General features: G+C 37.4%; 1 protein-coding gene across 1 annotated transcript; it reads left to right on the top strand.

Moving 5' to 3' along the window:
* The first annotated feature begins 1740 nt into the window (after positions 1–1740).
* Positions 1741–8436, top strand: LOC121653296 (cytochrome P450 2J4-like). Its single transcript, XM_042006670.1, has 9 exons — positions 1741–2037; positions 3416–3581; positions 3663–3815; positions 3947–4107; positions 4256–4432; positions 4530–4668; positions 7456–7643; positions 7833–7974; positions 8181–8436. The coding sequence occupies exons 1-9, from the start codon at positions 1846–1848 to the stop codon at positions 8354–8356; spliced, it is 1494 nt and encodes a 497-aa protein (XP_041862604.1). The 5' UTR covers positions 1741–1845; the 3' UTR covers positions 8357–8436.
* Positions 8437–12478: the final 4042 nt, after the last annotated feature.

Below are 12478 nucleotides of genomic sequence, written 5' to 3' on the forward strand. Positions count from 1 at the left end.
TATTAAAAGTCACATAGCCAATAAGCAAATAGCATATAAACATTTTCCATATACCTACATATCATTCATGTCACGGTTTATGACTTTTATATATAGACTAATTAGTAAACATGTACAGCAGCATTTCTCTTAATGCTTTAATTATTATGTGGTGTCAGGAGCTATAATGACTTTATTATTTGTTCTATTTAATGTATTAAGCATTAAATCTTGATATTGAAAATAACAGATCATTAAAGGTCACTAAAAGCTTTGTCCTTACTTGGATTGATATTTTTGTATTTGCAATATACCTCAGTACTTTAACATATTCTCAGTTCTATGAACTTTGCATCTGTAAATAACTCACAGTAGGCAATGCCTAGCATGATAAGAAATAAATATCCCCACATTATTACACCACTAGCCTGAACCGTTGATAGAAGGCAGGATGGATCCATGCTTCAGTATTTTTACACCAACTTCTGAGTCTTCCATCTGAATGTTGCAGTTAAAATGGAAACTCATCAGGCCAGACAATGATTTTGCAATTTTTGATTTTCCAGGTTTGTGTGTTAATTATAGCCTCAGTTTCCTGTTCTTAACTGACAGGACTGGCCCCCGATAGAGTCTTCTGCTGCTTCAAGGTTCAACATGCTGTGTGTTCAGAGGTGGTTTTCTGCATATCTGGTTGGAACCAATGCTTATTGAAGTTACTGTTGCCTTTCTGTTATCTCCAACTGGTCTGTTTATTCTCATCTGTCCTCTGACATCAACAAGGCAACTTCTTACTGGATATTTTCTCTTTTTCAGAGCATTCTCTGTAAACCCTAGAGATGGTTGTGTGTGGAGTCCTTGTAGATCAGCTGTTTCTGAAATACTCAGACCAGCAGTAACAACCATGCCATGTTCAAATTTACTTAAATCCCCTTTATTACTCATTCTGATGCTCAGTTTAAACTTCAGCAAGTCATCCTGACCATGTTTATGGGCCTAAATCCATTGAGTTGCTGCCATGTGATTGATGAGCTAGAAGTTACTGGCTCTTCACTGGCATAATGTTTGTAGTTCAGCTAAAAAAAACAGAAAAGAGAAGAAAAGAAAAAAGTTAAATGAGGACATTCAGTCAGCCTTGAACAGAGTTAGCACACTATTGATTAAACTGCTTGTTGCTTTGTATTTCTTATCTTTTTAGAGCCTTTGACAAATACAAGTGGTTCAAGTGGAATCTTATTTGGCTTGAACAGGAAGGTTTTTCTGCCCAGTCATCATGAGCCTGTATTTCTCAGATGTGTTGCTTATGCCCTCTGAACTACAGTATAGCTTAGACATCTCCACTTTATCAATGATATTTTCCTACAGTTAATTATTAACCTCATCCAGCTGATTTAAACATAAAAACATACACCAATATAATAAATTCATGTCGTGCCTCTTGCTCATACTGAACTTTGTCTTCGCTCTGCTTGTATCTATCTTTAATATAAAACATGCTGCAGAAGCGTGACATTTAAAGTGTGATATCATATCACCTTTTTATTATTTTACAAAAAGTGCTTATGTTTATTACTAATCATGTCCATTTCGTCCCAAACTGGGAGAATAAAAATGCATATAGAAATAGAGGGTGCCCTTTCGTCATGCATGTGCAGCAGCTTTCATCATGAACTAAGTGCAGTAGTGTGGTTTGCAGCATGTTATGTAAGAACACTTTCCCCTCTGTACAGGTTATGATATACTGTGTTTTTCAGCTGCTTGTACCGTGTGTGTTGACAAAGCCATAAACCAAGTGCGAACAGACTTTATAAAAACTCAGCTCCTTTAAACACAGACTTGCTGCTGCTGCCTGTTCTGTTCCCTTAAATCATGTGGCTTCATGATTTTTTTCTGAGTTTGGATCTTAAAGGAGTTTTATTGTTTATTTTTGTGTTTCTCTTGATAGCAGACTTCCTAAAAAATAGGAAACCTCCAAATTTTCCTCCTGGGCCTCCAGCTCTTCCCTTGTTGGGAAATATTCTGAGTGTGGATAGAAAACACCCACACAAATATTTCACCAAGGTACTGTTTTATACTCACGGTTTAGCTTGAGGGGCTGGTGAGCCTTTGAATATCATTGGAAAACTGTTTTAGAATCCATTTTTGCAATGTTTTGTATTTCATGTGTCCTTGTTTAACATTTTTTTTAATCAAAGGATGAATTGTATAAAGAAATTTAAATGTATTTAAACTTGTTACTAACTGCTCAGAGTTAATCTCATGAAATCAAGCTCAAATTCTCAATATTTGGCAAACAAAGCTGCATGTGTGAACAATAATCATAGTGAAAACAGTTAAAAAGGATAACAATTTTTAACAATTCAACTAGAAAATGCTGCAGTGTATTTATTTTTACATAAAGAGTTCTGTGTAAAAGAGAAAGACCCCTGACTTCTTTCCAGGAAAAGAAAACTAGGTGCCACCCTTATTGTAAAGTGTATAAATGGAAACGTATGAGAGACAAAAACAGAATATATGCAATTCTAGTCTACTTGAAAGTCTGTATTTGGTATGACCAAATTTCTTCTTTTCAGCCTGAAGCCTTAGACAAACTTGTAATTTCTTTAAGTAGTCTTTGGGAAAGGTGCTTGATTCTTTATAAATGACTTTTCAAAGCTCTTCTTTGGATGTTTCTGCCTTTTGTCCTGTCCTGTCAAGATGATCCCACACAGCTAAAATGTGTTGCCTTTGATTTTCGGTCCAGGTCTTGTGTATTGGGCATAACTTCAGCCTTTTCTCACTGCTTCTCTTTTATAAAAGGGTTTCTTCCATGGCAACCTTTCCATGAGATCTTCCATTGAGATCATTTAAGGTTTCCTTAAAGGATCATCAGCCAGCAGGAGATGCATCTCTCTGGTCATGTTTCATGTTTTTTCTGGATTTTTCTTTTCCTTATTATTTTCCATTTTAGATGCAGTTCATCTCCTAAAGACAGTGAATGTTTTTTAGGTCTGGATTTTTCTCTTGTCCAGTTCCTCTCATTTTTATTTTAAGAACACATTGCACATTGCAGTCGCTTCCTACGTTTTCTGCTAAAATCAAAAAATACTAATTAATGTCTGTAGCATTTTCTAAAAGGATGATACTAAAGAAATGGGAACAACTCATGTATCTTTGTAATCTGCTTCCAGTGCATATTAAAACAAAATAAAATATTGAATTAACTGAAAATGGTGAGACAAAAAGGTGGTAAAAATAAATGATTAAGCTGCCGGAGTCTGAAGAACTATTTGTCAAGACCACTTTTAAAGATTATAAGAAAGTCTTTCTCCTTAGAAGCAAAATATTAAGAAACAAAGGGGAAATTTAGGGCATTTCAATCAAAATGTATATATGGGAATGTGAAATTTGAGCTGTAAAAATAGTTAAATTGTCTTAAAAGTTTCAATTTTTTCCACAGTTGGCTGATATCCATGGGGATCTCTTCAGGGTTCGCTTTGGCAGTGACACACAGGTGTTTGTGTCAGGGTACAAGATGGTGAAGGAGGCCATAATAACACAAGCTGGGAACTTTGTGGATCGACCACAGAGTGCCATCGTTGACAGGGTTTACTATGGTCTCACTAGTAAGAAAAACCTATTTATGTAAAATGGCCATATTTTAAAGAGACATTGGTTTCCATGTTAATCAGTAGTCTTGTATCTAGACGGTCTTTTTATGAGCAACGGTGAAACCTGGAAGAAACAGAGACGCTTTGCTTTGTCTACCTTACGCAACTTCGGCCTTGGCAAAAACATCTTGGAACAGAGTATGTGTGAGGAGATCCAATACCTGCAGGAGGAGATAAGGAAGGAGAAAGGTGGTTTACATAAATAGTAAATGATAATAAATGCATTGTTTATGCAGAGCACCTTTGTTAACAAGTGCTTTGTGTTAGTTCATATTCCTGCTCAAGCAACAGCTAAAAACATGTTCTTTCTCCTTCCTTAGGTGGACCTTTCAACCCTGCAGGCCTCTTCAATAATGCTGTATCCAATGTTATTTGCAAGCTGGTGATGGGAAAAAGATTTGACTACAGTGATCACAACTTTCAGATCATGCTGAAATGTCTGAACGAGATCCTTCAGCTGCAGGGGTCACCATGGAGTATGGTAAGTCAGCAGCATTTCCTCAGGTATGGTTAGAAATAAAACACTCAGATGTGACTGCAGGAGTCAATAAGATATCATATCTATACTAGTAAAGAAAAGAATGGATATTTTCAGTAAAGTTTTTCATCACCTGTTTTCTTCTGGACAGCTCTATGATGCTTTCCCTGGGATAATGAAACACATGCCAGGTCCTCACAACAAAATGTTCAAACACTACACTGTCCTACAACATTTCATTGGTCAGGAAGTAGAGAGGCATAAGAAAGACCTGGACCACAACAATCCCCGGGACTACATCGACACTTTCCGCATTGAAATGGAAAAGGTATGTAGATAGCTGCATTATACCTCTTGAAAGATACAAAAAAGCCATTTCTATCAAGCTCCCAGTCACTGATATGTCTTATTTGCATTTGGAGTAGCACAAAGAGTCCGACCTGGGCTTCACTGAGACCAATCTGGTTCTCTGCTCTCTGGATCTTTTCATAGCTGGAACAGAAACAACATCTACCACTCTGATGTGGGCTTTAATTTATCTCATCAAACACCCTGATGTCCAAGGTGGGTGACATGCTACATATTACAAGGAGCTAGGGCTGCCCTGAGCATTTATGGGGCCTCAAGCAGTATTTGATTCAGTTCCCCTGTACATGCATTTGAAAGAAAAATCAGCAGCAGACAAAATGCATTTAGAGTAAACAAATGAACCAGTTTAATAACAGAGGCACAAAAGTGTGCAAAAACGCTATCTTCTTCTACAAACATAGTCTAAAACTGTAGCCTAATGAAGTTCACCATATATATTATTATAGAAAGAGAGAGAGAGAAACAAAAAGCCCTACATCTAGCGTGACATGACAGCACCTGGTTCCAACTGGACTCACAGCAGTCTGACTACCACTTAATTATGATGCTTGAATTCTTGCTTGTGTTGTTCTTACTCTTAGATGTAAGTCACTTAGGAAAAAAATCATCTGAATAGAATAGAATAGAATAGAATAGAATAGAATAGAATAGAATAGAATAGAATAGAATAGAATAGAATAGAATAGGCAAGGCAGTTTATTTGTATAGCACATTTCATGTACAGGACAATTCAAAGTGCTTTACATAATAGAATAGAATAGAATAGAATAGAAAATATATATATTTTTTTGTTTTTAAGTTATTGAATGACACATTTGTATTTCTTTCTTAATTATAATTTCTTTATATCAAGATATCTTGACATTTCAAGCACACTTTGGGGGCTTACTGGAAGTGTGGGAACACCAAGCCTCCAACATAAAGACAGTTTGCTTAGTTTGCTTATGCCTTGGGCCGCCTTTGCAATGAGCTAATAATCTTGACATGAGATATTTTCTTTTCTATTTTTGGTCGGACATGCTCAGCATTTTCTAGTTGAACAAAGCTGCTGTTACTCTGTTTCAACAACAAGCAACTCTTGAACCCATGTTGTTAATCCAATAAGATGAAAACATGATGCAGGACTGTAATCCTGGGCATCATCCCAATTTTCCCAATAAATTTACACATCACTGAACATTATAGGGATCATTTGGGCATTCTGTGCCTTGCCTATTGACACACTGACATGTTGAGGGTCTGAAAGTCAAAATTTTAGACGCTGACTGGGAGATGTCCTCCGCATCTTCTGAGCCACAGCTCTCAAAATAAGAAGTGTCACCAGTTAAATATTTAATCTTTTTGTTCCTTATTGTTTCACTTGTCTGAAAACAACTTCTGTAACTGGCAAATATTTCTGGTTAAAAAGACCCAAACTTGGTAACTAGTGGGGATAAAAATCACAAATTTGATCTCAATACAACATCATATGGATTCAGTGGATAATGGTTCAATATTTGCTGCAAAGACACACATCTTTCCGTTGAATGTGAGGTTATGGTGGGCGAGCACATCAAGCAATCTGGAAAGGCGGTCATAATGTATGTCAACGCGTCATGCACCACGATGTCATCGAGGTACACAACCACACCTAGAATGCCCACAAAGATGGTGGTCATGATCTTCTGAAAGCAGCTGGGGGCCAAGCTTAGATCAAAAGGCATGCGGGGGTAACGAAAGACCCCTATATGGGTCACAAAGGCAGTGAGGTTGCAGCTGTAAAGGAACTTGTAGATAGCCCTAGCATAAGTTGAGCTTGGAGAATACTGTTGACCCATGGAATTTAGCTGACAGTTCCTCCATGGTGGGCAGTAGGTAGCTGTCTGGTATGACTGCTCTGTTCACCTGTCTGAGGTAAATGCAGGGGCGCAGGCCACCTGATTTCGCCACCACCAGGTTGGAAATCCAGGGTGAGGCATCAATTCGTTTGATGATGCAGGAGTGCAATTGTTTGTGTAGCTATGCCATTATGTCATCGCGTAGGGTGGGGGGCAGCCAGCACAGCGGTTGGATGATGGGACACACGGCATGTCCATAAACATTTAGGTCCACTGTGTCTGCCCTAACCTGGTGCTGAGGAAATAGCCATAAGACAATGGGTTCAATAAGCAGAAATCTGGACGTAGTGATGTCCAGCAACAATGGTAAAGACACACAGTCCAGTTCTACTGTGTATCATTTAAATGGTCTTGCATCAGAGCCCACACAGTGAATGGTGCTAGGATTCGATGGCCGGGTTGTGCAGGTTAGGGACCCACAGTTTCCGTGAGGTAGGGGTCAGTGGCCACATAATGGCAGACTGACTCACCGGGCCGCTGATGGCGCTGGCAGAAAATGATGTGTCAGACCATCACGCTCTGGGGAGTTCCAGAATGACCAGCTAGTAACATGACACAGTCCGTGTAGGTCTGTGCAGAGCCGAGTGTGCAGAAGATGCGTTGTCCCTTGACGCACGGGCCATGGATGAGCATCACCATTAGCCACTCATCTGTAGCATGAGGTGAGAACAGATGCTCCATCTTTGTTGCCAATGTTATGTTCAGGAAACACTCAAACCACAACGTTTTAGTCCACTAACTTTATTGCTCGGACTCGTAGCATTCTACACTCATGCACATCTCCTGAAAGTAACGTCTCTCTGTCCCAACCCATTTTAGTACCGTGCACAGTCATACACCACATATGGCACTGCCAGTTTACTAACTGGCTTCATTAGGGTTGCTTTTGAACATGATGAAATGACAGAAAGCAACGGGCCCCAGGCTGGGACTTGAACCTGGGCCAGCTTTAATGAGGAAATGAAGTCTTGTCTGTACATGGGATGGATGCTCAACCAGATGCACTACAACCTAAACTGAGGAATGCTCTATCTAAATAGAAGTGTGTTAGCATTTAGGACAGGGAATACGGTAAATAAAATATATCTATATCTTCCTTTTATAGACAAAGTGCATGCAGAGATCGACAGAGTGATTGGACAGACCCGCCAGCCCTCCATGGCCGACAGACCAAACATGCCTTACACTGATGCTGTCATTCACGAGGTTCAGAGGATGGGAAATATTGCTCCTCTCAATGTACTCAGGGTGGCTGCCAAAGATACAACTCTCGGAGGTTATTTCATACCCAAGGTGCCTTTATTGTGGTCAGTTTAAGAGTTAGTCATTTTTAATAAGTGCCTTTTTTTTATTTACACATTGGGTTTTGCTTCTTTGTTGTTGTTTGTTGGTTGGTTGGTTGGTTGGTTGGTTGGTTGGTTGGTTGGTTGGTTGGTTGGTTGGTTGGTTGGTTGGTTTTTTGTTGTTGTTTTGTTTTTTTAGGGTACTTCAATTATGACCATGCTGACCTCTGTGCTGTTTGACAAGAATGAATGGGAGACTCCAGACACCTTCAATCCTGGACACTTCCTGGATGCTGAGGGAAAGTTTGTCAAGAGAGAAGCATTCCTGCCCTTCTCTGCAGGTAAAACACATTTATTTTGTGTTTAAAAGTTTTAGTGAAATGACTTGCAGGCTGTGAATATTTACATGTTCGGTCAGCTCTGATCAGTCTGTAACTTTGGGACATAGATTGGTGCATTTGTGATTATAGAAATTTGATTTTATGGGAATTTTAAGAGTGTACAAAGCCATCCCTGACTTTTCAACTCGTATGTCTTTGTTCTTCAGGGAAACGTGTGTGTCCTGGAGAAGGCCTCGCCAAGATGGAGCTGTTCCTGTTTTTGGTTGGATTACTGCAGAAGTTCTCCTTCTTTGTTTCTGATGGAGTAGAGCTGAGTACAGAAGGAATAACTGGAGCTTTACGTGCACCTCATCCCTACAAATGTTATGCTAAAGCTCGCTGAGTTATATATTATCTCACCACATCAGTTTTGACTAAGCTGGTGTGTAACAGAAGCTTTTGGAGACAAGTGATTCTGTTTCTCTTCCACTGTAAATTTTACTCTGGGTGAATTTTATTTTATATAACATTACTTTATGAACATCATCATTTATAATGAGGAAAATAAAGATTTTTATCAATTTACATTTTGTAAACTTACAGTTAAACAGTAGTTTTTTGATCAGTTATGTCATGGTATGAGTACATGAAGTGTATAAGGTGTCTATAATAGTAAATAAAGAAGAGAATTATTTAACAAACATCTTAAAATTATTCTGTTTATTCTTGTATTAACTTCTCTCTTTTTTTTTATTTTTTTTTTTACCCAAACTCATTCCTTCAACATCTGTCAGAAAACACCAAGTGTAGTTCTCTTTTAAAATAAAATGCGAAGAGTGCAGATTTCTCAACATGCCTTATGTCTGCTGGGCAGCGTTATGATCTGAGGTTATTTCAGTTGGTCATGTCCATGTTCATCAACACTTTGTCCCCTAAACATGAAGTCAGTTGACAACCTGAGTTCAAGGTGAGCTTTAAATCCACAAAGCTCTTTGCAAAGCAAATTTAAGACAACAGCCAGACCATCATTCGCCTTAGTGTGATGCTGGACAGGACACGTTGAAAAATAACAAAAAGTAAAAATAATCAAATAAATAGAGAAATACAGAACACTGCATGTAACAGTCTCTCAACAAAATATTAGCGACTCCCCCATCTGCAAAGAGCTCGGGGTCGGCTTCATAGAGGACCTCTGCAAAGCCGACAGGGAGGCTCGAGTAGAGCTGTGGCCGAAAATACAACAAGCAAGGGCAGCTGGTAAAACAGCTTACTATAGAGGTGGAGCTAGATACATCGGCGGGCACAGAATTACTTAATAAAAACTTTTGAGGTGTACAACTGAGTTTTAAAATATTGAAAAAGGTTGAAAAAAGGGTTTCACTATTCCCTGCTTTAAAAATGTTGGTTGGTTAAGTTAATGATATTTGATTTTGAAGGGACAATGTAATGTCACCTTGCAGACGCTTCCTTATTCCCTATTTGTCCTCACTCATTTGACTTGTCACTGCTCACTAGCGGTTGGTAGCTGTTGTTTGCGATGTATGTTGATTTTTCTTGTATTTCCTTAAATGTTAGGGGCTTAAGAGATATCACAAAGAGAAAATCCATTTTTTTTATTTTGTAAGGGTGAGAAAGTTCATACTTTGCTACAGGAGACACACTGAAAACCTGATGACGAAAACTTTTGTACTAATCAATGGGGGGATAGAATTATCTTTGACCATGGCTCCACCAAATCAGCTGGGTTAGCAATTTTATTTTGTAATTCTCCTGGTAAACTTGTACCGTCCAGATCCAGCAACAATGGGCACTGGTTAATCTGCATTCTCAACATAGACAATCAGTACAGTATTATTGTTAACGTTTATGGCTTTAACAACCCAGCTCAGAACAAAATATTACTCAATGACATTTCAGATAATATTGAAAACCTTAAACTCCAATATCATATTGTTAATGTAAAAGCTGGGGGAGATTATAACTTGGTTGATGATGAATTTATGGACCGATTCCCTCCTAAATTTTATCACAGCTCTCATAACCCGGTGTTATCACATTTCTGTGGCAATCATAACTTAGTAGACCCCTGGCGAATAAAACACACTGACATAAAACAATACTCCTGGTTCAAACCAAATAATGACATAAAATCCAGGACTGACTTCTGGTTAATTTCGGCTTCAGTGGTGAGCTCCGTTTCAGAATGCTGCATATCAGCAGCTCCTCTATCAGATCACTCCATGAATAAGTTAAGCCTCAAACCACCTGACAGTAGCTGCAGAAATAAGAGCTACTGGAAATTTAACTCTACCTTACTGAATTGTCAAGAATACTGCAATGATATAAATTCCTTTATTGTTAAAGTGATGACTGATGACACCATTATATCCTATGTGTCCAAATAGGAATTCTTAAAATTTAAAATTTGAGAATTCTCCACTCAGTTTGGAAAGTTTTATAACCGTCGTAACAAACTTGTAGAACTCAATTTAATTAAAGAAATAAACATGCATTGCAATAAGGCACCACCAACCGCCTGCGACAGACAAAAAGTATTGACTTTAAAAACAAAGCTGGATGAAATTTATATTAAAAAAGCAGAAGGGGCCTATATGAGATCCAGAGCCAAGTGGAGAGAGGAAGGGGAAAGAAGTACTGCTTATTTTTGTTGATTAGAAAAAAGAAGACAGGACAGAAACTCTATCAAAACCCTTTTGATCCAGAATCAGTTATGTACAGATCCAGCCAAGATTGCCAAAGAAATCACTTCCTTTTACAGTAATCTTTTTATACATCTACCTTTTCTAAATCTGACTCAGATCTTTTCTTCAACCATATCAAAGATCTCATCCCCTGTGTAGACGAGGACTTTGACAAATTATGTGATGAGGACATCTCCATTCCTGAGCTGGACAAAGCTGTAGACTTTTGGACTCAAACTCAACTTAAATAAATGTGAGTTAATATCAGTTCATCACAGTGATTTAACAACAGCATGTAACATTCCCATAAAATCAGTTGTCAAATACTTAGGAGTAAATATAACAAAAAACCTGGTTGAAAGAGAAAATATGAATATTTGGAAGACAATATCTGTATGTCAAACTAAACTCAACTCCTGGTTGTTAAGAGATATTAGTTTATTAGGTCGAATTTTTCTTACTAAGATGGAAAGCATATCGAGATGTATTTACCCAGCATATTCTTTGGCTATCACTAATAGAGCCATAAAGAAAATTAACCAAATTAATTTTGACTATATCTGGAAGAACAAAAATGCACTTTATTAAGAGAATCAAAGAATACAAAGACGGGGGTCTACAGGCCATTGATTTTGACTTCATCAATGGTACCCTAAAATTCAACTGGTTAAAATCCCTCCTGACCAACAACAGCTTCTGGTTTTACAGTCCAAGAGAAATCTTTAAAAAACTAAGAGGTATTGAGCTTTTATTAAGATGTGATTTCAATGTTCAGAACCTTCCTGTCAAATTGTCTTGGTTTCATCAATAAGTTCTTTTATATTGGAAACTTTTGAACAATCATAATTTCACCCCGCACAACACGCCAATTTGGAACAACAGATACATTAAAATTAGAAATAAATCATTGTATAATAAGGAGTGGATGGATAAAGGTATTTGGTATATGATATGTATATAAGGTATATGATAGGGAGTGTGTGATTACATCTGAAAATGTTTGTCTTAAATATGATCTGGTTGTTAATTTTAACTCCTTTGTTGCCATAATGAAAGCCATTCCTATTCCTACTTTAAACTTGATACAAGGGATCATCTATAACTCAACTCCCATGTCTACTAGTGGGAAGTTGTGAAGTTGTAAGCACTAAAATTTCAAATAAAACAATCAGAAGGATATTTGACGAAATCTCACACCCCTTATTACCCTTCCGCAACTCCATCAAACAAATTTTCTCTAAAGAAATCATATATTCTCTACGTTCTAAATATTTAAAATTCTCTGTAAATCCAAAAGCTAAAGAAATCCATTTTAAAAATTTAAATGGTGTGTATCCATCCGGTGAGTTATTACAGCAAAGATTTGGTCTAGAAACAAATAATTGTGCATTTTGTGATGATTATGAAACCTCTGCTCACTTATTTTATCACTGTCCCTTCTCTGAAGCTCTGTGGGCTGATATACATGACTGGCTGCACACAAAAATTCAACTCCAGCCCTTTTCTCAAACAGACGTTATCTATGGTGTTGTTATGGATTATAATGATTTGGACCTTTTGGTAAACAATGTGCTTATTCTTGGTAATTATTATATACATAAATGTAGATACATGAAGGTGAAACCCAGATTCTACATGTTTTGTAATGAGCTCCTCTCCTACAAAATGCAATCAGACTTTTCAATTTATTTGGAAAATATGATTTACTTTTTATTTTTATTTTTTTTTAAATGTATATATGCTTTTATGTATCTATATATATGTATTTAATTATGCACATGTATACATATATTTAAGATCGATATTCTCCACTGTTCCTTTGT

The sequence above is a fragment of the Melanotaenia boesemani genome, chromosome 14, assembly GCF_017639745.1.
Source record: "Melanotaenia boesemani isolate fMelBoe1 chromosome 14, fMelBoe1.pri, whole genome shotgun sequence".
Classification (NCBI taxonomy): domain Eukaryota; kingdom Metazoa; phylum Chordata; class Actinopteri; order Atheriniformes; family Melanotaeniidae; genus Melanotaenia; species Melanotaenia boesemani.